This window comes from Nelusetta ayraudi, unplaced genomic scaffold, assembly GCF_046127955.1.
Source record: "Nelusetta ayraudi isolate G7.1 ecotype Tasmania unplaced genomic scaffold, CSIRO-AGI_Nayr_v1 ptg000005l, whole genome shotgun sequence".
Lineage (NCBI taxonomy): Eukaryota > Metazoa > Chordata > Actinopteri > Tetraodontiformes > Monacanthidae > Nelusetta > Nelusetta ayraudi.
Window position 1 is genome coordinate 4,929,875 of NW_027466055.1, and position 27,626 is coordinate 4,957,500.

The window sequence follows — 27,626 nt, forward strand, 5'->3', positions numbered from 1 at the left end:
CTGCTGCCCGCCGCTCCCTGATCCCAGGGTTCATTGTCATGATTGCCATTAATCTAAGAAACATTTTTTTTTTTTCCCACCCCGACTATCAATTATTTCTCCCACCAAGACCCCTCCCCTCTATTTCTAATGCTAATGCTACCCCTGTGTGCCCCCCGCCCCACTCTTTCAGGCGAGATGGTGCGTCAGGCCCGGGTTCTGGCTCAGGCCACCTCAGACCTGGTGAATGCCATGAGGTCGGACGCTGAGGCCGAGGTGGACCTGGACAACTCCAAAAAGTTGCTGGCGGCCGCCAAGCTGCTGGCCGACGCCACGGCCAGGATGGTGGAAGCAGCGAAGGTGAGCGACGTGCCCCGACGTTTGACTCGTCTTGCACTTTTGCTCCGTCCTCAGTCATCTTGGTTGCACCCCCAGTCATTCCAAAGGTCTCATGTCGTGCAAAATTAGCTTTCTTCCCAACAATGTCTCCTACTTGTCTGTGAACGGCCCAGAAGTGGGAGTGGGAAAAACAGAATTCTTTGACTTGGCTGGCCCTGCTTTTCAGAAATGGTGTTCTAAAACATACCATTGTGCAATTTGCCCTTTGTGATGTCACAAAGTACACTGCTACCTCTCACTGGTTGCTGGCAACACTGCCCTCCCCATCCAGGTGTTCCGCCTTTCTGGGAGGCTGCAAACAGGAGGCTAAGTTAGCTGCGAGCTGTGAGAGCTGTGACTCCACTGGACTTTCAGTCAGACCGGTTGAGTTTCTTAAGGCCGCTGGAAAAGTGCATCGCCGCCTCTATTCATTCTCCATTCATGACCTTTTCACTGAGGCTGACGGTGAAGGGTGATGACACGCTGCCTGTACGCTCCCCTGTCTCTAGTCTACGCTGTGGAAGCAGCTCTTTGGAGGCCCTCTCGTACTTGCACTGTGACTTTGAACGTTTCCAGAGTCCATTTAATAATAATAAAATGATGTCCAACCCAGTAAATCAGATGAGTCGTGCAGTACGTCAGACTTTCTGACCCTGCTTGCAGCTTTCTTGAAAAACATTCACCAGGGGATGAAACAAATAATGCACTTGATCTGATAATAAATTATATTAATAACACTCTTAATTATAACACTGAGTTTCGTTTTTGTCGTGGCAGATAATTATTGGCCAATTGAAATATATGAGAATAAAAATTGCCCGTTATATGTAAAGTTTCCATGCAACTGATGTCAATCGTGATCGTGAAATAGTCGGTAACCTTCAACCCTGGAGCTTCGTCCACATGTGTATGTGTTATATTTTCATCGGTTCTTTGACTTTCATCCACATGCGCCTCGATTCTCAGGGCTTCAAACAGGAGCCGGAGGGAGAAGTTTCTCTGAAAAATCGCCTTTGCCTTTTGAAATGTGAACAGGATTTTTTTTTTTTTTTTTTTTTCTCATCTCATCGCAGCCAGCAAGCCATCCTTCATGCTCCCCCTGCTTTCCTTGTGCTTTCTGCTCGGTTAACAACATCAGATAAAAATGTGTCTGACCAAAAAAAAAAAAAAGAAAATTTGAGAAAATTGATCTAGTGCAGTCTGATCATGAGCTGCATCTGTGTTTCCCATTTAAAAATCCTTGTGGTCTTTTGTTGTGTCTTCCCCTTGTTTATCCTCCACGCAGCAGCAGACTCGGCTTTCAAAATCATAATAATCAGGCAGCCTCGTTGCGCTCCGCCAAACCAAGCACAATCTCGTCCTCATCATCGCTTTAATACCATTCTGAGGCGCATTCAATTTAGTCTTGTCTCCGTAATTACCGAACCATTGCGACAATCCCTTTATTACACTGGAGACACCTCAGAGCTCTCTCAGCCATAATATTCTTATCTCCTTAATCCCCAGTGAGCACAAAACATAGATGTCATGTTTGCATGGTTGCATATGGTTTAAATCGGATTGAGAAGCGACAAAAAAAGCAGCTCTGCTGTGATCAAAGGTCACAAAAATGTCATTTTCACGTCATTTGACGTCCCATCGTGGTTGAAAGAAGCTTCATGCGAAATTCACCATTTGATAAAAGACATTCAATACATATTGACTGAATTTTGACTTTGATAAAAGACTTCAGGAAAAAAAATAAATGTTGCTATGCTGAGAAGTATCTAAAGTAGAAACTGATGTCACCCACTGTGTGTGTATGTGTGTGTGTTGTTCTCCTGCTGCTTGTTTACTGGCTGGGACAGCAACAAGATAATGTTAATATATGCAAATCTCCTCTTCCTCCCAGCCGTTGGAACAGCGTCCCACCCATAACCCCTTCACTGCCGAGATTCCCTAAGCAAAAACACAAAGCGATTAAATGGACACCACTTGATGCAAACAATCACACAGCCTGCTAGAGTGGCGGCTGTCTCGACATTTTTCAGGACAAAGACGAAGAAGAATTAACCAAGGGAGCGTCCTCTCTCTGGAAATATTACACGCTAACTTTGTCGTGGTGATGGTCCTGTTATATTTACGAAAGAGGATTAGGGCCAGAAAAAAAAAAACAAAGTATAGTGAATAAAGTCAAATGTAAACAGGAAACTGGTCCTCCACTAAGCTTGTGCTCAGAGCCTTTCGACTTTAATCTTGGAATTTCATCTTTTTACGTTGACTTTTAATCTTGAAATTTTGTCTTTAATCACAAAATCTCGATTTTAATCACAAAATTTCGATTTTTTTTTTATGTCAAAATTCTGACTTTATTCGCAAAATTTCCACTTAAATCACAAAATTTTGTCTTTAATCTGAAAATTTCTACTTTCTCAAAATTTCGATTTTATTCACAAAATTTCGATTTCCGTATATATTCCTATTATCCACGGCTACCAGGAGAAGCCTGCACCGGTTTGTTCTGGTTTAGTTTCAGTGTGAAACTACGCCATCTAGTGGACGTCTGGATGACAGATTTTTTAAAGAGCTGAGAGTTAAAGTCTCATAAAGCACAAAGCGATTAGGGATCACCGTGCAACAAAACAACAACAACAAAAATGTTTGAAGAGGTTGAGATATTCCGGCACGGAGCGCTGAGGTTCGCTCATCCCATCATCCTCCAGCCAAACTGTCCATCTCTCTCGGCGTCAGCCTCATTATCTGCCCGCCGAACCTCCCGCTGATATTAATAACCCTCCGCTCGCAGCATTAAACTTAAATGGCGCCCCGCGGCTGAGGTTGATGGCCGAGTCTGATGCCGGACTTATTGCCACCACAGCTGTATATTTATCTCCGTCAGCAGGGGGCCTGTGACACTTCTGCCACGATGGATGTCGCCCTGTGAAGCTCTGACCGTATATTTATTATTTATCTTTTCACGGTGATCGGTCCGCTTTCTTTCTTTTTTCCTTTGAAAACCTACCGGATGATGTAAACATCCGTCTCCTCTGAAAAAGCTGCTTCATATTGATCTGAACCGTGTCTTTGAGCTCTGGTGCCGGATAACCGTGCACTCTGCTGATGCCAATGATTTGCACCGACTTGAAAGTCATTACTCGCATTTAACTACACTTAATGATTTCTGCTCCGTTTTCGCCTGTTTTTTTTAGCCTACATCCCTTTTTGCTGCCTGTGTCAGACAACTGGGCGGCTTTTCAGGAGCTGCACACCTGCAACTGCAGCTGAAGCCTCAGACTTTCCCACTTAATTAACCTAATGGCAGCTGGCTTATCGTTCCTCCCCAAGTGCTTGAGTGATATTGGTCTCGCCAGGAGCCAGTCAACCTGCGCTGACGCGTTCAAAGAAAGATAAAAACAAAAGCAAAAGAGCTGCAGCCGGCTGGTGCTGATGTGCAGCGTCTGTTATTGACATTTAGCAAATCGACAAAGGAGCTGATTGTCGGGTGAAGGAGCGCTGAGTGCTGTTATTATCTCTGTCTCTGTGTGTTTGAGAGAGAGAATCTCGTATTCTGAGATTCCTGCTCGTCTCCGTAGGAGTGTAAAACGATGACAGGCCTCCCAGGAGTGACAATGCCTTTCAAAAGAACAAAAAAATGCAAGAAGAAAAATCTTTTACCCGCCTATCTTGACTTTTCCTGGACCTGCACCTTATTTGACTGGGCGTGTTTGCATGTTCAGGGCGCAGCGGCGTACCCCGAGAACGAGGACCAGCAGCAGAGGCTGAGGGAGGCCGCCGAGGGGCTGCGCGTGGCAACCAACGCCGCCGCTCAGAACGCCATCAAGAAGAAGCTGATCAACAGACTGGAGGTCAGCAGTGCGGCCAGAGTCGACAGACGATTCTGACTTCGAGCCCTAGAGGGGGCGACGGCCGTTTCAGAAAGTCATGAACCGCAAACTCGAGGTTCCAGTGTGAAGCGTCGTGTTTTTGTAGCTTTTCATCTTCCGTCTTTCCGTTTGCCCAGAATGCTGCCAAGCAGGCCGCGGCCGCCGCCACGCAGACCATCGCCGCCGCGCAGAACGCCGCCGCCTCCAACAAGAACACGGCCGCACACCAGCAGCTGGTGCAGAGCTGCAAGGTGAGGCAGCCGCATGCGTGGTTCTCGCCCACCAGATTCACACCAGCTTTATACCTCTGTTCTAAAAATGTAGTGTGTGTGTGTGTGTGTGTGTGTGTGTGTGTGTGTGTGTGTGTGTGTGTGTGTGTGTGTGTGTGTGTGTGTGTGTGTGTGTGTGTGCAGGGCGTGGCAGATCACATCCCTCAACTGGTGCAGGGAGTGCGTGGCAGTCAGGCGAAACCGGAGGACCTCAGTGCACAGCTGGCGCTCATCATTGCCAGCCAGAACTTCCTGCAGGTGCAGCACACAAAAGACACACACACACACACACTCTTGTATAAACCTGAATGTCCCAAGAGGTCTGGCTGGTTTCGACCAAATGTTTAGAAAATGCAGCAGGATCAGATTCGGCGATGCTCTCAGTGCAAAAAATAAATGAAATCTTCTTCTTTCTCCAAATCATTGTTTGGAATCTGGGATTTACGTGACATCAGCACACATTTGTTCATGTACATGTGCTATTAAAGCACCCTACTGTTTAGCCCAGGGGTGGGCAACCTTTTGACTGGTGGGCCACAATTTTGCTCTTTATTGAAATGACTCTTAAAACGCAGAAAAAAATGGATGAAATACAGCTATTTTATGACTTGCTTTCTAATAATATAGTTTCTTTCAGGCCAGATTAAAAAGCTTAATGGGCCGCATATGGCCCCCGAGCCATAGTTTACCCATGTCTGGTGTAGCCTGTATGAAACGTCGCAATTTTAAGGTGACGACTGAAACTCAATGCTTCAGCTTCCAGCTCTGTCCTCTTATTTATGAGCTTCAGGAAACTGAGTGACTGGTCACATATGGCACTGTTGATATCTCTGCCTCACATCTGATTGGATGGAGGCAGAGATGTGCAGCTGGAGTTGTGCTCCAGCCTGCACAGTGTGGGCTTTTTTTTTTTCACCGTCCCTGTTCTCTAAAAACTCCTGGCTTTACTGGGCTACCGGTCCCACGTGGAGATTCTGGCTGAACCAAAGTCTGAAAATAGAATCTCTCATGAGAGAACGTTTAAAATAGGCTGGTAGCTCTCTATTCGGAGTGAGCAGGCCCTTTAAAGAGGCAGCCGTGTGTAATGCCTCCGAGGCATTCGAGAGGTTTTGTTTTACAAAGCTAACATACAATTAGAGCTTTGCTCTTGTCGTTTTGCACAACCTAACACCCCCCCACCCCCCTCTCCTTTGTGCCCTAGAGGAAAATACCACATTTATGAAAAGATCCTCAGTCAACCTATGCACCTCCTGATTTATCTTTACATCCTGCAGCCTGGTAGTAAGATGGTGACCTCGGCCAAGTCGTCCGTTCCCACGGTGAAAGATCAGGCGGCGGCCATGCAACTGGGTCAGTGTGCCAAGAACCTGGCAACCTGCCTGGCGGAGCTGAGGACGGCCGTGCAGAAGGTACGGACTCGCAGAGAGGCGCGGCCTCTGCACGCACGACATCACCACGTTGCGCACACACAGACCTCGTAGATGAATAAAACAAATAAATCAAACAAGCCCATTGCTCTTGCATCACTGTGGAAAGACAATGTGCAAAAAAAAAAAAGAAAACCCTCTGCGGTTCAAAAGATCACAGGGACTGCTGTGAAGTGCAGGCACGTCCACTGTAAATCAGCCAAACAGCCACAACAAGTTAATCGCAGTGGGAACATGAGAAATGTTTAGCAGATGTGGATGTTTATGACTTCCAGAGATTGTACAAACCCTTTCTTTTTCTTTTCAAAAAAAAATGTTTCACAAGTTTGGTAACTTTTGTAACCGTACTCACGCAGGCGCATGAAGCTTGCGGGCCCATGGAGATCGACTCGGCGCTCACCGCCATCCAGACCCTGAGGAGCGAGCTGCAGGACGCCAGGGCGGCCGCGGCCAGCGAGCAGCTGAAGCCGCTGCCGGGGGAGTCGGTTAGTGATGTTCTACTAAACAGCGACACGCAGGAGTTTGCTATAAAGCATAGAACAGACAGCGACAGTGTTTTCTTGTTATCAAGAAGTCGCTTTCTTTTCTGTCCCTTCTGCTTCAGCTGGAGAAATGTGCTCAGGATCTGGGCAGCACCTCCAAGGCCGTCGGTTCCTCCATGGCTCAGCTGCTCACGTGCGCCGCACAGGGAAATGAACACTACACAGGTTGGTGCTGGCGGTGACCATAAAAGAGAAACACAATTTGGAATAGCATGCAAAAATACCGGAAGTTTTCTAAAGGGTCAGAGACAATATCTAAAACGAATGGATCCTGTGCGCTAGGAAATACGCTGGCTGAAAGAAGAGCTCATTCATTCCCACCTCTTATTCAACAGCAGACACGTACTTATGTAACTTCACAGGTCTGAGCGCCTATTTTTATATGTAAGCAATTGCTTTCATGTTCGTACAGCAAACCAAGAAATTGCTCTGCCTTGCCAGGGAACGAGCAAGAGAACTTCATCCATCAGTAGCCGAATAAGTGATGATAAGTTTCGAATAGAGAATCCATCGCCATGTAATCGGATTTCCCACCAATATGAAATAGTGTGAAAAGTCTGTGCACTTTTGAAACATTAAACTTCCCTGTGTTAGGAAGCCTGCAACTTCTATGTAGCCTCTGTAGTGTTAAAACAGATGCTGGATCCCATATCGCCTGGTTAAATGGCAAAAATGGTATAAAAAAAAATCACTGTTGGTCTCTGTGCAGTATCTGTATATATGTGTAAGTGTTATATACATATATATATATATATGTATATATATATATATATATATATATATATATATATATATATATATATATATATATGTGTGTGTGTGTGTGTATATATATATGTGTGTATATATGTGTATATATATGTATATGTATATGTATATACATATGTATATATGTACACATATACAAATACACACACACATATCAACTTTTTTTGTGTAGTAGTTACAAAAAGACAAAACCAAAGGTCGCCGTGCCGTCCTTGTGTTGCAGGAATCGCTGCCAGGGAAACGGCCCAGGCCCTCAAGACCTTGGCGCAGGCGGCTCGAGGAGTCGCTGCCTCCACCACGGACCCCAAGGCCGCTGCAGCCATGCTGGATTCGGCTCGCAACGTGATGGAGGGCTCTGCGCTGCTGATACACGAGGCCAAACAGGCGCTGATTTCCCCCGGAGACGCCGAGAGCCAACAAAGGCTGGCGCAGGTGAGACCTGCGGGATCCAAGCGAAGATTCTCCACACTAGAACATTGTTCCTGATGAAACTGAAGTTGGCTCGCTGCTTTCACATTATTTCAAAATACTGTCAGTGTTGTTAGTTTACTTTATTCCATTTTGAATATACTCTCCTTATTTGTGCATTAGCTTATTTGTTTCTTGATGTTTTTTTCTGTTATAAAATGAACACGAGAAACTGGTGAAGCGCTCCTCAGCTGCGTCCCGTTTCTTTGTGGAACGTAGCCATGCGGAATAAATAGACACTGGCATCATCAACATCTGCTTGGGCTGTGCAAAGGGCAACACCTGTCAAAGGCACCAAAGGACTCCTTTAATTAACATGTTCCCATATTTAATGAATCTGCCCTCGTTATATTTGTACATGTCGTGGAGGCGTTTAGAAGTCCAACTGTAAACAGGAAGCAGAATTTGATTGGGGAATAACTTGAACAAAAAAAAAAAAAAAAGCTTTCTTTAAATACTGCTTTGCTTTTCTTCTTGTGGTTCAGTTAGTCTGTGAATCTTGAAACATCCGGCTGCGCCTCTAGTTTCAATTCTTCTCTGGGCCTTTGCTTGGTCTCTGCTGCCAACCGCCTTCCTCAGGTTGCCAAAGCCGTGTCTCACTCCCTCAACAACTGCGTGAACTGCCTGCCTGGACAGAAGGACGTGGACATGGCCCTCAAGAGCATCGGGGAGGCCAGCAAGAAGCTGCTGATTGAAACTGTAAGTCTGCGGGAGGCGTGCGGGAATTTGAAAATGACAGTTGCTTTTTTTTTGTCCTGGCTTTTTCAAGTGAAAATGCCTGCTTTCCTCTCCTTTCAGATCCCACCTGCGTCCAAGTCCTTCCAGGAGGCCCAGAGCGAGTTGAACCAAACGGCCGCCGGCCTGAACCAGTCGGCGGGCGAGGTGGTCCACGCCTCCAGGGGCACCAGCAGCCAGCTGGCCGTGGCGTCTGGGAAGTTCAGCCAAGACTTCGATGAGTTCCTGGATGCTGGAATCGAGATGGCCGGACACACGCAGGTCGGCTCCGTTCTCCTGGATGTGTCGCTGCCGCCGCCACCGTCGGTGCTTCCTTTTCTTTCTTTTTTTCATCTGACGCCGTGCTGTCACCCCGTGTAGAAAAAGGACGACCAGGTTCAGGTGATTGGCAACCTGAAGAACATCTCCATGGCTTCCAGCAAGCTGCTGCTGGCTGCCAAGAGCCTGTCAGTCGACCCGGCCGCAGCCAACGCCAAGAACCTGCTGGCCGCCGCCGCCAGGTAGCTTCCAGTCATTGTGTGTTTATTGTGGCACTTGTGATATTTTCCCTCAAGTGTCGGCACGTTTATGGTGTAAAGAGTTCAGTCATCTGTCTCTGCTTTGGAAGGTCTCTTTCTTTAAAGTTTTATTCAACCAGATGAGCTTACTGAGATAAATAATCTCTTTTTCAATAGCGACCTGGCCAAGAGGGAACAAGCAGTCTAAACTGAATGGGATTTGTTGTGTCTGCATTTAATGTATACAATTGTTAGTATTTTTCTTCTATCACAGATACACAAATATTCTAGATGTCGTCTTCGTACATTACACATTTCCTTCCTTGGGAGGTCACATGGGTGGTGTCACGGAGGTGTAACCCACCTGTCAGATTTTGACAGGTGTCAGTTCACATGGAAACATGTAAAGGCGTGTAGGCAACATCAATAATATTTGTGTGTCTGTAATAGAAGAAAAATACTAAGAATAGCGAACAGTCTTATGTAACTTCAAGATTAGATGTACGTAGTGCAAAACCTGCATAACCACACACACACACACACACGCGCGCGCCTTGGCGACACCCGGGTTGTGATGTTTCTCTGCGGACTTCCCTTGTGTCAGAGCCGTGACTGACAGCATCAACCAGCTGATCACGCTGTGCACACAGCAGGCGCCCGGCCAGAAGGAGTGCGACAACGCCCTCCGAGAGCTGGAGGTAAACTCGATAATAATATATCATAATAAATCCCGGAAACCAAAGCAATCATTACCAGTGAGCAGAGGTAGTGACGCGTGAGCTCTCGCCTCCCCTGCAGGCTGTCAGAGGGATGCTGGACAATCCCAACGAGCCCGTCAGCGACCTGTCCTACTTTGACTGCATCGAGAGCGTGATGGAGAACTCCAAGGTTGCCCCTTTAAATCACACGGACGCAGCAATTCATTGTCACATGTCACATGCACACTCTGATTCCAGCGTCCTAAAGTTTTTTCTTTTTCTTCTTTTTCTTTTTTTTTGTTTTGTTTTTGTTTTTTTCCGCTGTGCAGGTCCTGGGAGAATCCATGGCGGGGATTTCTATGAACTGTAAGAACGGAGACGTGCCAGCGTTCGGGGACTGCGTGGGCTCGGCCTCCAAAGCCTTGTGTGGACTCACTGAAGCTGCGGGACAGGTGCAGAGGGTGGAGCAGGGTCACAGCTGGGGCATACATTACATCACATCACATTACATTACTGGTGTTAATGGGAATTTCCTTCTCCTCCTGCTTCTTCTTTTCCCTCTTCTCCTTCTTCTCCGCCTTAGGCTGCCTATTTGGTGGGTGTGTCTGATCCCAACAGTCAGGCAGGACATCAGGGGCTGGTCGACCCCATCCAGTTTGCCAAAGCCAACCAGGCGATTCAGATGGCCTGTCAGAATCTCGTAGACCCGGACAGCAGTCCCTCACAGGTAACAGTCGTCACCAAGTCACCAAGCCAGTCGCTGCTGGTTTGAGCCCGCTGGTTGTAGACTGGTGCAGACCTTTAAATATCAGCGCTGCTAGATGATTGTATTAAGACATACAGTTGCTCGTTGGGTTCTGGCTGAAATCGACTCCTTTGGGTCTAATTCCGCAGGTTCTCTCAGCTGCAACCATTGTCGCCAAGCACACGTCGGCGTTGTGCAACGCCTGCCGGCTGGCTTCCTCCAAAACAACCAACCCCTCTGCCAAGAGGCACTTCGTCCAGTCGGCCAAGGAGGTGGCCAACAGCACCGCCAACCTGGTCAAAACCATCAAGGTAGGGTCTGGCAGTCAGTGTCTGGAGGATGATGATGATGATGATGATGATGATGATGGTGGTGGTGGGGTGGTGATGATGATGATGATGATGGTGGTGGTGGTGATGATGATGATGATGATGGTCGTGGTGGTGGTGGGGATGATGATGGTGATCATCATGATGATGATGTTGATGTTGATGATGGTCATGATGATGATGTTGATGATGGTGGAGATAATCTTAATCTTAATCATTTATAAGAATATGGCTGGTTATATAAGAATAAATCTCCTTTTTCTCCAGGCTTTGGATGGCGATTTCTCTGAGGAGAACAGGAACCGGTGTCGAGTAGCCACGGATCCATTGATTGAGGCCGTGGAGAACCTCACCACGTTCGCCTCCAACCCAGAGTTCGCCAGCGTTCCTGCTCAAATCAGCAGCGAGGTGTGAAGTGCTGCCGTCGGTAACAACCAGTCGACATGCGGTCTCTGCCAGGTCTACATCGAGCACTTTCTGTTTTCCAGGGCACTGCTGCCCAGGAGCCCATCCTCCAGTCTGCGTACTCCATGCTGGACAGCTCCACCTACCTGCTCAAGACTGCCCGCTCGCTGGTCATCAATCCCAAAGACCCGCCCACCTGGTCTGTCCTCGCTGGTCACTCTCGCACCGTGTCGGACTCCATCAAGAGTCTCATCACAGCCATCCGGTTAGTGGGTCGACATCAAACCACCTTTGAATCGGACTGGAATGGAACATCTATTTTTCCTTTTACTGAGAATTCTCCAAGAAACTTAATCAGGCTCATGTGTCCTCATGGCTAAATTGGGAAACTTTGGCATTGTGAATAGTTTAACTGTCCATTGCAACATCATTTGCTTTGAAGCAGGTTTAAATCTCCCCTCTTGCCTTGGTAGTGGCTACTTCCTGGTTCCATAACAGCAATAGGGACATTACACAATTTTTACACCCTCCATCTTTCAGTACAAGTCCTCTTTTTCTGCAGCGAGGGTCACTCGGTAGCGAAGCAGCACCTGATGGGGACAGATTTGGAATTGGGTCATTATTTGAAGCCGTAGTAGCTTCTTATTCTCTGTTTTTCTCTTCTTTTTTTCAGTTTTTTTTCTTCTTCTTAGACCAACAGTTTTATTCGGACCCTGTTCACGTACCTCCTGCTGCTTTCAATTCAATTCAATGTTTACTTTCCTTGTTCCAGACGAACTTGTGATAGAGCAAACACAAAACCAACATGGACAAACCCCCCCCCACCCCCCAAAAAAAAAAAAATCCTTTGAAACTTTTAGATCGTTGACAAGATGGATGAGTGAGATATGAGGGGGGAAATCTGAGCTTGATAGGTTATCTGAAAACGTCTGAATGAAGAAACCAGCCGGAAAAGAAGGCTTTGCTGAACATGTCGGTGCTCTCATCTCCCCGGTTTACATCCACAGCTCCTTCTCCCTCCACGTTCCTGCAATCTGTCCACGTCTTTCCGTCCTTCCAGTCGCCCTTTGCCCTATTTTTAGACGCCATCCTTCAGTTTGACTCTTATTTCTGTTTTTAACCACGTTATTGCTCTTCTCCTTCTCTTCCCCGTCCCCCTTCTCCTCAGTGACAAGGCTCCAGGGCAGCGCGAGTGCGATTCATCAATTGATAACATCAACAGATGTATCCGAGGCATTGAGCAGGCCTCTCTGGCAGCAGTCAGCCAGAACTTGCCCAGCAGGGACGACATATCGCTGGAGGTAAAGGCACACGGGAACATTTTCCACAGAGGTCCACCTGTATGACGCCGTCTCCGCTTTTATTTGTCCTCATCTGGCTGTTCATCCCCACGGCGCATTTCAGGTTTTTTCCCCTCAGTGTCATTTTCAATCTGTTCTCGTTTCATTTCTTTTTTTTTTTGTTGGCGCTGTTGTGAAATTGTTAAATCGAAATACGGATGATAAAACCCCAAGCAAAGAATTGTGCCGTTAACATTTTTGGGACCGTACGGATTACATTTCTGTTTTAGGACACACACACACACACACACACACACACACACACACACACACACACACACACACACACACACACACACACTTTGATGGCTTTACTTAAGTCTTCACAGTACTTTTGAAATGAATCTGTCTATTTATCTTGTATATGTATTTTGTTAAAAGTAAAAATTAAAAGAAAGTCTCTAACAACATTAACCTGTCACTACTCAAACCTGAGTCTCCACAGGTCTTTCAAAAATAAAGCCCCTGAGTACTCCAAAATAAAAGTCCCTTTTTTCAGAAATGACCGACCAAATGGATATTTAACCAATGTGTCGCGGGTCAAAGAGTCGAGACGGGGCCTGACAGACAGACCAGTGAGCGAGGTCTTGCCCATCGCTGGTCCACAGCTTTAATTACCCCTGTTTCCTCTCTTTAGGCTCTGCAGGAGCAGCTCACGTCCACCGTGCAGGAAATTGGCCACCTAATTGACCCTGTTTCCACTGCTGCCAGAGGCGAAGCTTCCCAACTAGGACACAAGGTAAATAGGGCAGGGAGTTAATTACTTTACCTAAATCTGCGAGTGAGGAGCCACAAAGTTGGACTCTTGTTAGAGTTCGGCGGTGATAAAAATGCACTCTCTCACGTTCTTAGTGGGCCATCTGGAGTGAATTAGTGCTGTGAGAGTGATCACAGCGGGATCTTTCCAAAGCTCCTTCTCTTCTGTGCCGTGTTGGAGGGGGGCACTAAGAAGTCTTGTAGAACTCACATAAAGTCTCCACCCTTTCATTGACCTCAGGTGACCCAATTAGCCGGTTACTTTGAGCCGCTCATCATGGCTGCGGTGGGCGTGGCCTCCAAGCTGCAGGACCACCAGCAGCAGATGACTTTCCTGGACCAGTCCAAGACGCTGGCCGAGTCTGCGCTGCAGATGCTCTACGCTGCCAAGGAGGGCGGAGGAAACCCCAAGGTGAAAATCAATTAAACTGTTTTTAAAGAAATTTCACCCAACGCTCCTTGTCACAATTGAGCCTCATGGATCACTGGCATCCCGCAGGCTTCGCATACCCACGATGCCATAGCCGAGGCGACCCAGCTCATGAAGGAGGCAGTGGATGACATGATGGTGACGCTGAACGAGGCCGCCAGTGAAGTGGGAATGGTGGGAGGGATGGTGGAGTCCATCGCAGAGGCCATGGCCAAAGTAAGTCCTGGCTTCAATAGTTGCGTTTCCATTACAGTTTTTCACAAAATAAAAGCGATATTTCTAAAAAGATTTTGACAAAGTACAATTGCGATTTGCAGGTGTTTCCATTGAAGGAACAACATATTTTGTCATAAATCTGCATTTTGATGTTGTTTGCTGTCCAGAATGGTTGTTTTTTTTTCTCTTTGATTACTTGGAAAAAAAAAAAAAAAAAAAACATTCCATCTCCTCCTCCGTCTAAACATATCGCGCCATTTTCACTTGAAGTGAACTGGTCACGTGACCCCGTACGTCACTTTCGCTGACGTGTAAATGGGAAAAAGTGTTTCCATGACACTTTTGTGATGTACTTCTATATCGATACGTCTGAAAAACTACCTCATGAGAGCGTAAAAATCTTTTTTGGTTTTTCCAAGTTTAGGTGTTTCCATTGCCAGTTTCTATTGCGTTATTTAGGTTTTGCGCAATTTTTGGGAGTAATGGAAATGCAGCTTGTGTTTTGAGTTTTGATCTGAGCAGCAGACCAATTTCTAGTTCTAGTTGTGCATTTTCATTTTTTTATGCGTCTCCTCCAGTAATGCTGTCATAATGGTTGGTATGACGTTGTCTTGTTTTTGACCCTTTAAAAAGAAAACAGGCCAACTGAGCAAGCGCAACATGGAAACTTTGCTCCCACTGTTTTTGCTCTCTGCCATTAAGAAAGTCCAATGGACAAAAATGTGTTCCAGAAAGTACCTTTTTTTTTTTTTTTTTTTACAATGTTCACCTTTGACATATTTCTATGAATATGAATTGTGTAGGAGTTGATAGTTCATGGAGCATGGCTAACCTTGAACCATGAATATTTCTTTTTCCTGCATCTTCCAAGACTCAAACAGAAAGCAGAATCCACTTACTTCCATTCTTCCATCCCTTTGTTGTTGTTGAGAGTGAGCTCTGTGTGTTATGTGAAAATGAAATGTCATCGGCCCTGCGATGAACTGGCGACTTGTCCAGGGTGTCACCCTGCCTTCGCCCTAAGACATCTGGGATAGGCTCCAGCAGACCCCCGTGACCCTGAATGGGAATAAGCGAGTATAGAAGATGAACGAATGAATGAAATGTCATCGTTCATTCTGACTTTTCATTTCAAACTGACATATAAAACTTTATTTTGTGGATCAAGTGGGTCCAATATTCATTGTGTAGACTTGACATTCAGCGGGTAGCTTCAACTAATGAGCCAAATAACAAGTTATTTTCGAGCTTGAAGGACAAACAACTAACAAACAAATGGGCCTTTAGTGCCACTGCAGCGCTAACAGTTTGCCTCTGTTCAGCTGGATGAAGGGACGCCACCTGAACCGGAGGGCTCATTTGTGGATTACCAGACCAGCATGGTGAAGTACTCCAAGGCCATCGCTGTCACTGCTCAGGAAATGGTGAGCCAGTGTAATTTTATTACATGCTTGTTATTTTGTAATGGACTGCCATGATAATAAACGCTGGGGGGTGTTGTGGCAGTTTTTTGGAAATATGAACGCGGGCGAGTGTTCGATAAGTCAGAGCGCTGGATTGATGGGAACGTTCAATTCAGTGACCTCACAACTCAGGAATCTTAATCATCATCCCTGTCTGATTATTACTGTCAAGCTCTTTTTATCCCCAGGTGCGCTTGAATTGTAGGTTTTTAATGTTTCCCACCACGCAGGAATGTGAAATGATCTCTTATGGAGAAGAGGAGCAGAGAAGCACCGCTTGCGCTTGGCTAAATGGGAAATGAAAAAAATAATAAAGAAATCAAAGGCAATCTGGGCTCCCAAAGGGTTTGATGAAGGGTCGAAAGACGCTTTAACTTCAACAACTTTGCCACTACAACAAAGACTTGTTAACATTTCATTTCTTGTTTGGTAAACTTTTGATTGAACCTTCTCACAAGTAGAGCAACAGGATTGCCTTTGATGTTATTTGTATTTTTTTTTTAATGAATAAATAAAAGTAATGACTCAAAAACAAAACAAAAAAAAATCCCTCTTGTGGTGAGAGGCCAAGTAATTCAGTTGCTCAGGGACAGCAAAGGTACAGGCGCTTGCATTATCAAAATATCGAATGAATTTAGTTTATTCCCTCCTCTGCTTCCTCTTCCCTGCCTAAATAACAGCGGCTGACTTCACTCTTTAAGTAGCAGTGGGAGGTAGGAGTTGATTACACATGTGTTTACTCGGCGTCTGACTGGCGCTGTTTGTCTTCCAGATGACTAAATCAGTGACGTGCCCAGACGAGCTGGGCGCCCTGGCCTCTCAGGTGACCGGAGACTACAGCCAGCTGGCCGTGCAGGGACGACTGGCCGCTCACACGGCCGAGCCAGAGGAGGTGAGCACGACTTCGGCCGTCGCGTCACGTTCTGGCTATTTTGAAGATATTCAATTTTGACAAAAAAAAAACAAAACAAAATGCAGCGCGTCATTTCAGAAGCGGAGAGCATTTTTTTTTTTTTTTTTTTTTTTCCTAATCAAGTCTCCGCACAAGCAATTATAGCAGCGCTTTGTGTTCCCCGGCTATCTGTCCGTGTCTCACCAATGTAATTTCTCAGGGGAGCCTTGAGCGAAATCGTTTGAGATTTGGCACAGACGTCCGCTCGTTTAGAAGAATCAAGTGATTTTTGGTTCACGGTGACCTCGTAAAATGTGCTCGGGTCCATAACCTAAATTCTTCCTTTGAAAACTCACAAAGACGTTCTCATGGGATGGAATGTCGGAATAGTGGCATTTAAATAGATGTCAAAGGTCAGTTTAAGCCAGGATGTCATGAGTATTGGCTGAAATTGCATTAAAGGCAGAACCGGAGGGTCAGATGACTGAGCGTGATGCCACATTGACACGGAGCCCAATGATCAGAACGTGTGCACTGCATGCTTATCAATCATTTAGGATTGCCATGTCACTATCTTAACCGCTATTACCACATATGAGGCGTTGTGGTGTCCCGATGATCGAGAACTCAACTGCCAACTGAAGCGGCACAAACTTTATCTAGGAGAGACGGAGCAATAAATCTGCTTGTCTTCCAGATTGGTTTCCAGATTAAAACACGAGTGCAGGAGCTCGGACACGGATGCATCTTCCTCGTCCAGAAGGCCGGAGCCCTGCAGATCACCCCCTCCGACAGCTTCACCAAACGGGAGCTCATCGAATGCGCCCGGGCCGTCACCGAGAAGGTATCCGTCCCGTCACCGACGGCCGGCTCTGGTCGCTGGGGGGAGTGCGGCGATCTGCTCCAGCGACTCCGCTGTCATCGTCTCCACCAGACGAGAGGGTTAATTGCCATGATTAATTGTCACGCGGACCCTGTGGATGAAAGTACTTGGGATGAAGTGGTGTGCTCAGAGCGAGGTCACACTTCAGGGGGCCGACTGACCGTTGTGTTCAAAGTTAAATAAAAAGAATCCACCGCAGACACTTTGAGTGAGTCAGACAGCAACCATAGATATTAATGACTGGGTAAGAGGACTTCACAGAGTTTGAATTTCCAATGCAACAGCGATGACACGGCTCACCAGTTAAAAGGAAAGTTCCCTCATTGCCCCTATTAAAAAAGCAAAAAAGTAGACAAGTCACACGCCCGCCTTGTCTTTGAAATGCCCAACCAAAGATCATCTTTAAATCAGAGTTAAAATGGCCTTTGGGGAGTTAGTAAAATTATACAAAATTATCAAAAACATTTTCTCCTCAAGGTTTAAGGTGGCTTAATTGTCAATACTACAATATATGTAAACATATACAGAGCATTGAAATTTTGTTCCTTGGTGGCCCACGATGTAAGGAGAACAAGAGGGTAGAAGTACTCAAGAAAATTAGCCTCCGAGCCTGGAGCTGCGTTCACGAGAAAGTCAAGTTGCCTGGGCTTTTTTTGTCACGTGGCCGTATATTTGTTGGAATTCCTTCCCTTTGGGAATCTCAAGAACACTCTACGTCGGTTCCAAGATGTCAGCAGAACCAGTGGTGACTGGTGTAATTTCAGTTTTGGCTGAACTATCCCTTCAAGAGTGCATTTGCTCCATCTGATCTTTTTTACTCAACAACAAGCAGTGAGTGAGACGTGTTCTTCGTGTCTGTGTGTGTGTGCGTGTCCTCAGGTGTCCTTGGTGCTGTCAGCCCTCCAGGCAGGCAACAAGGGAACTCAGGCATGCATCACGGCAGCCAGCGCCGTGTCGGGGATCATCGCCGACCTGGACACCACCATCATGTTCGCCTCCGCCGGCACGCTCAACGCCGAGAACGACGAATCCTTCGCCAACCACAGGTAATGGGCCCGGCACAGTGGCGTCTGGAGTGGCGGGGAACATTTTTCTCTCCGCAGCTATAAAATGTGAACGGAGGTGTCAGATAAGCCCCCTCTGGTTATCTTCTCATGGGAAACTGAGAGAAATGACACATAGCTGTTGGGAGGAGGTGGAGCAGGAAACCTCTTGAGTTAGAGAGTGCGATTCATCCTGAGGGTTCGCTAGACGGAGGAAGTGTCACATCTCTTCCTGTTCACTTTGACTAAAGACTCCACTCAAGGCAAGACTTGGAAAAAAAAACAGCCCAAAAAGATATGAGTGAAGATGTTCGAAGAAATATGAGAAGGGAGGAGAACCAGAGTCTTTGAGTCACAAAATAACCTGGTTTATATTGTGGAGTACACGACTGAAGGTTTATGGGAGAAACATGTAGTGAAGTCGAGCAGGATCAAGATGAAAGTGAGTTCAGTAACTGTTTTGTTTTTTTTCTTTTTCGGTTGTGTTTTTCAAATGATATCATGGCTTTGATGTCCAAAACACGTCTTTAGCGTAGTGCTGGGAGACAAATCTATACTTCAGAACTGCATTTTATGTTCTGTTTCTGCTGTCGAGGCGCAAAAGAAAAGCAATACCTTGAATCACACACACATTGTAAAAAGCTCCTCTCCTCCTCTGCCTTGCTTTCTTGGTCTGTTTGTCTGTCTCAGGGAAAACATTCTAAAGACTGCCAAGGCTCTGGTGGAGGACACCAAGATGCTGGTGTCTGGTGCAGCCTCTGGACAGGACAAGCTGTCACAGGCCGCCCAGTCCTCTGCCAAGACCATCACGCAGCTGACAGACGTGGTCAAACTGGGAGCCGCCAGCATTGGCTCAGACGACCCGGAGACGCAGGTGAAAAACTTTTCCGTCCTTCTTCCCTCGCTTATCTTTTCCTTATTCCGTGTGCCTGTTATCTGTTTCCATGGAGGGATGAGCGGGGACGCCGGCAGCCTCTCCCATTCTCTCACCCTCGTGGGCTCGTGCTAAATCTGCAATTATCTCTGTGTCCTCTCCCCCAGGTGGTTTTGATAAATGCCGTTAAAGACGTGGCCAAGGCGCTGTCTGAGCTCATTAGCGCCACCAAGTGCGCCGCCGGCAAGGCAGCGGATGATCCGTCCATGTACCAGCTCAAGAGTGCTGCCAAGGTGAGGAGTTCCGTGGGCGTGTGAGACCGCCTCACAAAATGCTTCAAATTTAGTTTGGAATAAAGACAGTTGGTGGTGTGATTGTATTTTCTTCTTCTTCTTCTTCTTCTAGACATTTATTCATCCCAAGACTCGGAAATTGTAGATATAACATCATGCAATATCGCATGATATAATAATAAATTTTGATTTTGCTGCATTGTTTTTTCCCCCCAAATTGTTTTTTAAGCATGTAAACGCAGATCTTGCTCCTGCAGTGTCCTGCCATGATATCTGGTTGTGGCTTCCTACTGTCTCCACGCTACCTCCACGTTTGTGCTAAAAACACACTTCTGACGGTTAGCCAATTGTGATGTCATAAGGGGCACTGATGCCTCTTTCTAGTTAGTAGCAGCAGCCCAGGCCAGGTGGTTGTTCCCTTCCTCCAAGACTGGCATGTGGCCATCATGTTTTTCTAAACAGAATGGTGGCCCAACAAAGCAGCTGTAGGCTGTAAACCGGAGGCTGTAAACAGTGGGTTAAGTTGGCTGTTTGTTTTTTTTACTATATCAAATAGTGTAAAGTTGTTCCACGGGGTCTGAGAAGAACACTAAAGGTCTAAGAGCAGGGATGATATGACATCTTTAACTAAATGGAAAATGTTTAAATTCTATTTGTGAGAACCTTAAGTCTACACTCTCACATGTTGTGTATATTCCGGGCAGACGGCTCACGTCAAACATCGTAAAACCGTCGTCCTCAAGCTCAACTGCTGTGGTAACTTGCACATCCTACAGGCGGATGTTCTGGATGATGGCGCACTGGAGGAGAAACATTTATCTGAAATGCATCAGCAGGATCTGTGCCTCAGCCACATCTTCGTTTTCACGACTCTGTGAAACAGACGTCAGCCCATTATCACCTCCAGTCGAGACGCTGTTCAGCTTGTTACAGCTCAGGGTGTCACCACCGTGTCTCGCAAAGCTGACATGTCACAAGTTAAAAAAAAAAAAAAGTATATATTCATCTCATCATGAAAGCAATCCTTTACAACCTCTGGTCCTTATGGCTGTTATCATTTCTTCACAGGCTGTGTGCACCCCCTGCCTTTTGCTCTGATGTAGTGCAGGCTTGCATTCTAACTTGACACAACAGACAGAAAAGAATCCATGTCCGTACGGTTTATTTCATACGGTTAATAGCCGGTAGAAGACATTTGGAAAATGGATCACATTAAAGCAACCAATTCAGATCCCCCCCCCCCCCCCCCCCCCTACTGCTCAAGTGTCAGTTAGCAACTGCTGGAGGCTGGGCAACATTAGACCCGCGTCAGCAGCCCCTTGCTGAGCCACAGTACATTAAGACACTGTAAACTTTTGCTGAAGCTAATCAGTCAGGAGTAAAATGAGAACCTCTTCACTCCAGTTTCCATTAAGAACTGCTGCTACGGCAAAATAATAAACCTCTCATCTGCAACCAGGTCCGCAGTAGCTGCTTCCTTCATGTCTTCTTCTGTGGTTCTCGGACAGCTTGGAGTCACTTCCTGCTCCAGCCACAGCAACAAGGCTTGCTAATTGGCTACGTTGTTTCCTAAGACTAACCTGAGCTTTGCTTAATTGAAGTTTGCAATTTGACACTGAAAGCTCAGGGATTCGGCTGCGTTAAACCGTTCCTGGCGATGGGAACTGAAGGTGCAAAATGAGCAAAGCCAATGACTTTCTGAGTCATTAGCGCTGCCGACCACAAAACACGCATTTTTAAATTTCCAGATTTGCTTTGTTCTGCTGTCACTGGGCTTTTTTTTATTCAACCGTTATGTTCTTGTGTGTTTGTTTGTTTGTTTGTTTGTTTGCCAGGTGATGGTGACCAACGTGACTTCCCTGCTCAAAACGGTCAAGGCTGTGGAGGACGAGGCCACTCGCGGCACCAGGGCGCTGGAGGCCACAATCGAGTGCATCAAGCAGGAACTGTCGGTGAGGCACATGTGAATGAATACATGAACAGTGCAAGAGCAACTTCATGACCACAGAGGCTCATAGAAAACTAGAGTAGAATCCGTTGCTGCTTGTAGAGATATGCTGGGGACAAAGGATTTCCTGCCTTTCAATCGAGAATCTGCCTGCTTGGCTATCAGTCAAGTTAGTCACCAATCCACAAGAGTGACAACACAATGCTACTCAAATAAATGCAAAGGAAAATGCGTTAAACGTTAAAATGGGGCGTGTGTTTCACCAACTCTTCGCTGCCCTCCTCCCCAGCTGTTTCAGTCCAGGGACGCCCCCACCAGGACCACCACTCCGGAGGAGTTCATTCGCATGACTAAAGGCATCACCATCGCGACAGCCAAAGCCGTGGCTGCCGGGAACTCGGCCAGGCAGGAGGACATCATCCACACAGCCAACCTCAGCCGCAAGGCCATCTCAGACATGCTCACCACTTGCAAGGTTTCCCCGTCTCTCCGCTCGCCACACCAGTAGAAGAAAACCTCACTGTTGTTTTTGTATGCGAGGCGTTTTGTGAAGGAGAGCTTGCTGGTAGAATCTGACGCGTCTGTACCTCACCTCTCACAGCAAGCGGCCTACCACCCGGAGGTCAGCGAGGAGGTGAAGAAGAGGGCGCTGATGTTCGGGTCGGAGTGTACGACCGGGTACATCGATCTGCTGGAACACGTGCTGCTGGTAGGTGGAGTTTGTGTGTGTGTGTGCTCTCGCTGGGCCCAAGTTGTTGCTAACTTTTCACAAATAGCAGCTGTCTTTTTTTTTTAGCTTTTTTATACATACAAACGACAGTTTGTTTTGAATGTGAATTTCTCTTTTATTTAAAGGGATAGTTAGGTTAGTCCCTGTAAATAAATAAATAGGGATGTCGCAATCACATTTCTTTGGTCCCAATCCGATCCTGATTTTTTTTTTTTTAATGATGAGTAATTGCCAATCCCAATCTTTTTTCTTACTTTGACTAAACTGAATCCATTGGATTCAAACCTTTCTCTTGGTGCATTGCAAAATAAATTGGATTGTCTCGTCTCTGTGCAGGTCCTGCAGAAGCCCACAGCTGAGCTGAAGCAGCAGCTGGCCGCCTGCTCCAAACGAGTGGCCGGCGCCGTCACCGAGCTCATCCAGACGGCCGAGGCCATGAAAGGTAGCGACTCACGCGCACACACATACACACACACACCTTTGACAGGGCTGCGTGCAGTCACCTTAACCTTGAAATACATAATGATCACTCTTACTTGTTCACCATTTATCCATTTACAACCGCCCTCCCCCGCCAGTGGGCGACTTATCTGTAACTGCCTGTAACAAAAGTTGCCCCAATACAAAGCAGAAAGCCCTGCTAACGCCCCTGTCCTCCTCTCTTTGCTACAGATGGAGGTAAGTTAGGATTGTTTTCTCTCCTGTGACTCATCTCACCGCGTTGTGAGCTGCTCGACACGTTCTCCCCGCGGCGCTAACATCGATTGACTTCACGTCATTTCTTTAAGGCTTCTCGAGTGCAGCGAGTCGGCTCCGCCCACCCATCCTGCTTTTTTTTTTTATATGTGCCACTTCATCACACATGTGAATCACTCCATCTCTGTTGCAGTGATTGTCACTTGGCGGCCTCCATCAGCTATGCATGGGATGCTGTGCGTGTGTGCGCGTGTGTGTTTTTGTGTGTAATCACATTGATTTTGTTGTCGTCGTCCTTGCTGTCGTCGTCGTCGTCGTCGTCGTCATCGTGGTGGGGCATGATCTTTGGAAGGAACTATTTAGTTCAGTGCTTTGTGATGAAAGGTCTCTGGTGCCCTCCTCAGGGTCGGAGTGGGTGGACCCCGAGGATCCCACCGTGATTGCGGAGACGGAGCTGCTGGGCGCGGCGGCGTCCATCGAAGCAGCAGCCAAGAAGCTGGAGCAGCTCAAACCCCGAGCCAAGCCCAAGGTGGGTGTCAGGCAGCATGAGTGAACGCAGGCCGGTACGTCAGAGTAATGAGGGGAACAACAAACGGTGCTGACGCTTGACCCCTGACCCCTGCCCAACGTGTTTAAAAAACTATATCAAGTTTTTCACCACACGCTGCTATCAAATAATAGCATTTTTAGACCGCAAACAGAGGGCTGATTAAATCATATTCTGGAAAGGGCCTTTGATAATCAGTCATGTGTGGCGACTGTAATAAGAAATAAAGATTTGAACAGAGTTGTAAGATGAGATCTTTTTGAATTGAATAAAAGTTTTTATTCTATGAGGTCCTGAAATTAAGAATTGTGATGTAAAATTGTATAAATACAAAATTTTATTTATACAATACTCTACTTATACAATACTTTACAGGATTTATCAATGTTTCTGCAACACATTTAGTAGTTTACAGTTGGTGTGTCCGGGCTTGTTTTTTCACATCATTGGTTGTACATTGTGCTTCAACACTTTACCTTTGAAAAAACACAGATGCTGTATTTAAATTTGTCCACTTCGACTTGTTAACCATCGCCGCTTTGGAGCTGAAGCTTCTTTTCTCTTTAACTTTCATCATTAAGTACGTCTAGGGACTGTGTGTCACACTTTCCTGTTGAGCGATCTCTCTGTGGTGTTCTGTGCTTCGAAGTTTTGCTTTACTGTTACTTGTCGGTGCAACTCCGCAGCAACAAAACCCTCCCTGTTTTGTGCCTTGCGTCTCGTCTCCTCCCCTGTCCCCCATATTCCCTCCTCACCCGAACGCTGACTCACCAATGGAGTCGCTTGGCTTGATCTTCCCCTGACAATTAGAGACTCATGTTCTTGGTGACTCTAATGGAAAATCAAGGTGGAGTTTTAACTTGGTGGCTGAGTTTCCTCCAAGCACACCAAAACTGCCCTTCAACACATAATTATATGCCTTATTCCATCCATCCATCCATCCATCCACCCACCCATTCATCCATCCATGTGTGCTGGCTCTTGCTAAGACCTGCCCCAGTTTACATCCTGTGGCTCCCAGTTAATCCCTTCACTCCCCTTAACTCGCCTGCCTCCACCAATGGAGGCCTTCTCTGCAGGGCTCTGTCTGATATGTTTGATATATTAGGTTGTTATTCAGTCCCAACTATATATCAAACATATTCCTACAGTGTCCCGCTCTGTCTACAGACTTGTGGTGTGAATGTGTTTGTGTACAAAATTGTGCATGTGTGGACGTGTGTGTGTGTGTGTGTGTGTGTGGGAGACAGTGTGTTGGTTGCTTCTTTAGCTTTTATGATTTTACAATTTCTATTGGAATGAAAGGCTTCTTTTCCCGATCTCGAGGGAGAAGCCCAGCTTGGTTTCCTCGCGGCCATCGTCGTGCTTTGGCCTCGAAGGATCAGCCCGTCTAACTCACGGCTCTTCTTTCTCCTCAGCAAGCGGACGAGACGCTGAACTTCGAGGAGCAGATCCTGGAGGCAGCCAAGTCCATCGCAGCAGCCACCAGCGCGTTGGTGAAATCGGCCTCGGCAGCCCAGAGAGAGCTGGTGGCTCAGGGCAAAGTGGGCCTCATTCCCGCCAACGCCGTGGACGACGGACAGTGGTCCCAGGGGCTCATCTCTGCTGTAGGTGTCAAACTATAACAATTTAAATGGATAATAAATATTTGTTGAAAACAGGGACAGTCTTTTGCTGCACTCACACTGAATCTGGCAGAAGATGAGTGACAGCCTTTAGATGGACGAGGACGGCAGAGATCACTGCCATTGGCTCAATGCATTAAAACTTGATGCTGTGTACCACAGCAAAGTAGATACAAACTTTTGCAGTTTTACAAAAATAATAATCCAATAGGATGCATCTAAATCTCAATTTAATTTTCATCCATTTATTTGATTTATCGTAACCAATTCAACATCACCATGACAACAACGGTCCATCAGAACTCTGGGGGTTTTTCCCCCCTCCTCTTATATTCTCCATCTGCCGTCCCCTGATTCCCTGATTTCATGTGGGTGCAGCATCTTGCTCGTCCCCCTGCGCCTTTTAATATTCTTCACTCTGACTGTAAAGGGCTGGCAGACACAACAGTAGCTGCTTTAAGCTCTGTTGTTTTCTCCCTAGTTTTACTGGCTCCTCTAAACAAACAACTGATGCGCGCATTAAAAATTCATGGCTGCTTCAGTGAAGCTTCTCTACCTTCAACTTTAAGGCCTGTGTCTTTGTTGCAGTAAATCCATCTTATTTATCTTTCTATTCACTACAATTGTATTTTTCCGTTAGTGTAGTGCCAACTTGGTGTTGATTCTTTCCATTCATCACTAATATGACTTTTATATTGTATTTTAATTTAGTACCTTGAATTGACAGCCTTCAGCTTTGTTTGCTCAACCAGTTTGCATTGAGTGGATGGTTTCACACACGTACTGGGTCTGCAGCCTCTCCTGTTTCGTTCGCGTGGCCCCACGCGGGCAAAGTTTCCGGCCTGATCGATGCGTCTTCTTTGTCCTTCCAGGCCCGTATGGTTGCAGCAGCGACCAGCAACCTGTGCGAGGCAGCCAACGCCTCGGTGCAGGGCCACGCCAGCGAGGAGAAGCTCATCTCTTCAGCCAAGCAGGTGGCGGCGTCCACCGCTCAGCTGCTGGTGGCCTGTAAGGTGAAGGCCGACCAGGACTCGGAGGCCATGAGGAGGCTGCAGGTGCAAACACAGCCCAGCCGGCACGCCCCTGTTTTATTAACCACGACTGAGGGGGGTTTTCCACTTTAAATGACATGGTAGCTGGTGTTTGCCTGACATGCTGCGTTGCTCTTACAGATTGCAGGCAATGCGGTAAAGAAGGCGTCGGACAACCTGGTGCGTGCAGCTCAGAATGCAGCGTTTGACAAAGCCGACGACGACAACGTGGTGGTGAAGACTAAGTTTGTGGGTGGAATCGCTCAGGTAAAATCTCATGCACTTTTGCTTTTAGTGCTTATTAAAAAAATGTCTTATGCAAACTTGACTTGAGCATCAGCAGCGCAACAGCGATATGTGTCTCCAACCTGTCACTAAATCATTTAGAAATGAGAAAAGTTGCTCCATTGGCACTGACATTGTTCTGGAAATTTGCCCTTTGTGACATCACACGTCACAACACTGATCCCTCACCCACGTTGGTCACAATGCCCTCAGTGGTTGTTGTGACCAATGTGTTTTTGTCACCTCCCAAGCCCTTGGAACATCCAACAAAGCCTCAGGTTTATAGAAAGCTAGAAATTCATGTTTTTGATGTGGGCTTCAAACAAAGGGCTAAAAAAGACCTCTGTCTTTATGCCTTTTTGGATTATATTGGTCAAAGTGGAATTAGTCTGGAAAAGACAGGGATTTTTTTTTTTTTTTTTTCAACTTTTCAGTCATTAGTCCCTCTTCATTACGTTGAGAAGTGTTCAGACTCTGTTCAGGTTATGCCATCAACTGAACTTTCTGACTTACAGTCTTGTCAACCAAACCTCGTCATCCCCTCACATTCGCATTACTTATTAATTATCTGAGTTTTAAATAAGAATGATGATCCTCTCTTTCTATCCGGACAGACGAGGTTTCTCCAAGATAAAAGATGAATTGCTTTGAATGAACTTCTCTCTGTGTTAGATCATCGCCGCCCAGGAGGAGATGCTGAGGAAGGAGAGGGAGCTGGAGGAGGCCAGGAAGAAGCTGGCGCAGATCAGACAGCAGCAGTACAAGTTTCTGCCCAGCGAGCTCCGAGAGGACAACAACTGATCCGACACTCTGCCGAGGGCGGAGCCACCGTCGTGAAGGGGGCCGGGCTGGGGCGTGTGTGTTTTGTAACCTGTGAAATTGTGTTGGCCCAGGTGGAACGCCTGAACCCGAATCAACAAAACCAATAACGTGTGCGGTCGTCGTCGCGGCGGCTACTCGCTCCTTATAAATACTACTGTTTGGGACTGACTACTCTCTGACAACATTAGGATTGTGCCGATTAGACTGAACAACTCGAGCAGAATGTGACGCGCTGGGTACAAACCGTGCAGCTCGTACGCACCCATGTTTTTGCCCATAAGTTAAAGTTTCCTTTACTCGTTTGTTTTACACATTGCAGCACTATAGTTCAACACTTTTAAGATGAAGAATTGATTGTATTGCCATTTTTTTTTTTCCAGCACGATGAAGCCTTTTCAACTGCAGCGCCGCTACAACAAGACAAATCAGTGCTCTGTTGTGAATGTTGGCCTCTATGCTCATCTCAAGCACCTTAGAATCTGTTTAAGTCATGTGACAGTCTTTGAGTCAGTGGTCATTATCTCTAATGTGAAGGAAGGTAAGAGGTTGGATTGTTTTTTGTTTGTTTTGTTTTATCAGACTTTGCTCTGGTTAACTTTACAGCAGTGGTTTAGTGATTCTAACTTGGCCAATTCAAACGCTCACAGTG

General features: G+C 46.5%; 1 protein-coding gene across 1 annotated transcript in view; it reads left to right on the forward strand.

Annotated features, from left to right (window-relative positions):
• The window catches only part of LOC142904518 (talin-2), an 82,435-nt gene that overhangs the window by 53,021 nt on the left and 1,788 nt on the right, over positions 1-27,626 (forward strand). Inside the window, exons 22-58 of the mRNA XM_076050668.1 lie at positions 173-339; positions 4,074-4,202; positions 4,358-4,471; positions 4,634-4,747; positions 5,764-5,898; positions 6,273-6,401; positions 6,521-6,623; positions 7,450-7,658; positions 8,274-8,393; positions 8,493-8,690; positions 8,790-8,929; positions 9,531-9,624; positions 9,725-9,814; positions 9,954-10,076; positions 10,208-10,351; positions 10,519-10,680; positions 10,966-11,106; positions 11,187-11,368; positions 12,272-12,404; positions 13,081-13,182; positions 13,441-13,611; positions 13,699-13,845; positions 15,168-15,269; positions 16,081-16,200; positions 16,898-17,044; positions 17,963-18,129; positions 18,817-19,000; positions 19,168-19,293; positions 21,129-21,245; positions 21,531-21,716; positions 21,843-21,950; positions 22,308-22,413; positions 23,072-23,196; positions 24,633-24,821; positions 25,712-25,894; positions 26,012-26,137; positions 26,828-27,626. The exon at positions 26,828-27,626 is cut by the window's right edge and continues 1,788 nt beyond it. Coding sequence (XP_075906783.1) covers positions 173-339; positions 4,074-4,202; positions 4,358-4,471; positions 4,634-4,747; positions 5,764-5,898; positions 6,273-6,401; positions 6,521-6,623; positions 7,450-7,658; positions 8,274-8,393; positions 8,493-8,690; positions 8,790-8,929; positions 9,531-9,624; positions 9,725-9,814; positions 9,954-10,076; positions 10,208-10,351; positions 10,519-10,680; positions 10,966-11,106; positions 11,187-11,368; positions 12,272-12,404; positions 13,081-13,182; positions 13,441-13,611; positions 13,699-13,845; positions 15,168-15,269; positions 16,081-16,200; positions 16,898-17,044; positions 17,963-18,129; positions 18,817-19,000; positions 19,168-19,293; positions 21,129-21,245; positions 21,531-21,716; positions 21,843-21,950; positions 22,308-22,413; positions 23,072-23,196; positions 24,633-24,821; positions 25,712-25,894; positions 26,012-26,137; positions 26,828-26,956 — 5,162 coding nt within the window. The 3' untranslated portion in view covers positions 26,957-27,626. The remainder of the gene's footprint in view (positions 1-172; positions 340-4,073; positions 4,203-4,357; positions 4,472-4,633; positions 4,748-5,763; positions 5,899-6,272; positions 6,402-6,520; positions 6,624-7,449; positions 7,659-8,273; positions 8,394-8,492; positions 8,691-8,789; positions 8,930-9,530; positions 9,625-9,724; positions 9,815-9,953; positions 10,077-10,207; positions 10,352-10,518; positions 10,681-10,965; positions 11,107-11,186; positions 11,369-12,271; positions 12,405-13,080; positions 13,183-13,440; positions 13,612-13,698; positions 13,846-15,167; positions 15,270-16,080; positions 16,201-16,897; positions 17,045-17,962; positions 18,130-18,816; positions 19,001-19,167; positions 19,294-21,128; positions 21,246-21,530; positions 21,717-21,842; positions 21,951-22,307; positions 22,414-23,071; positions 23,197-24,632; positions 24,822-25,711; positions 25,895-26,011; positions 26,138-26,827) is intronic.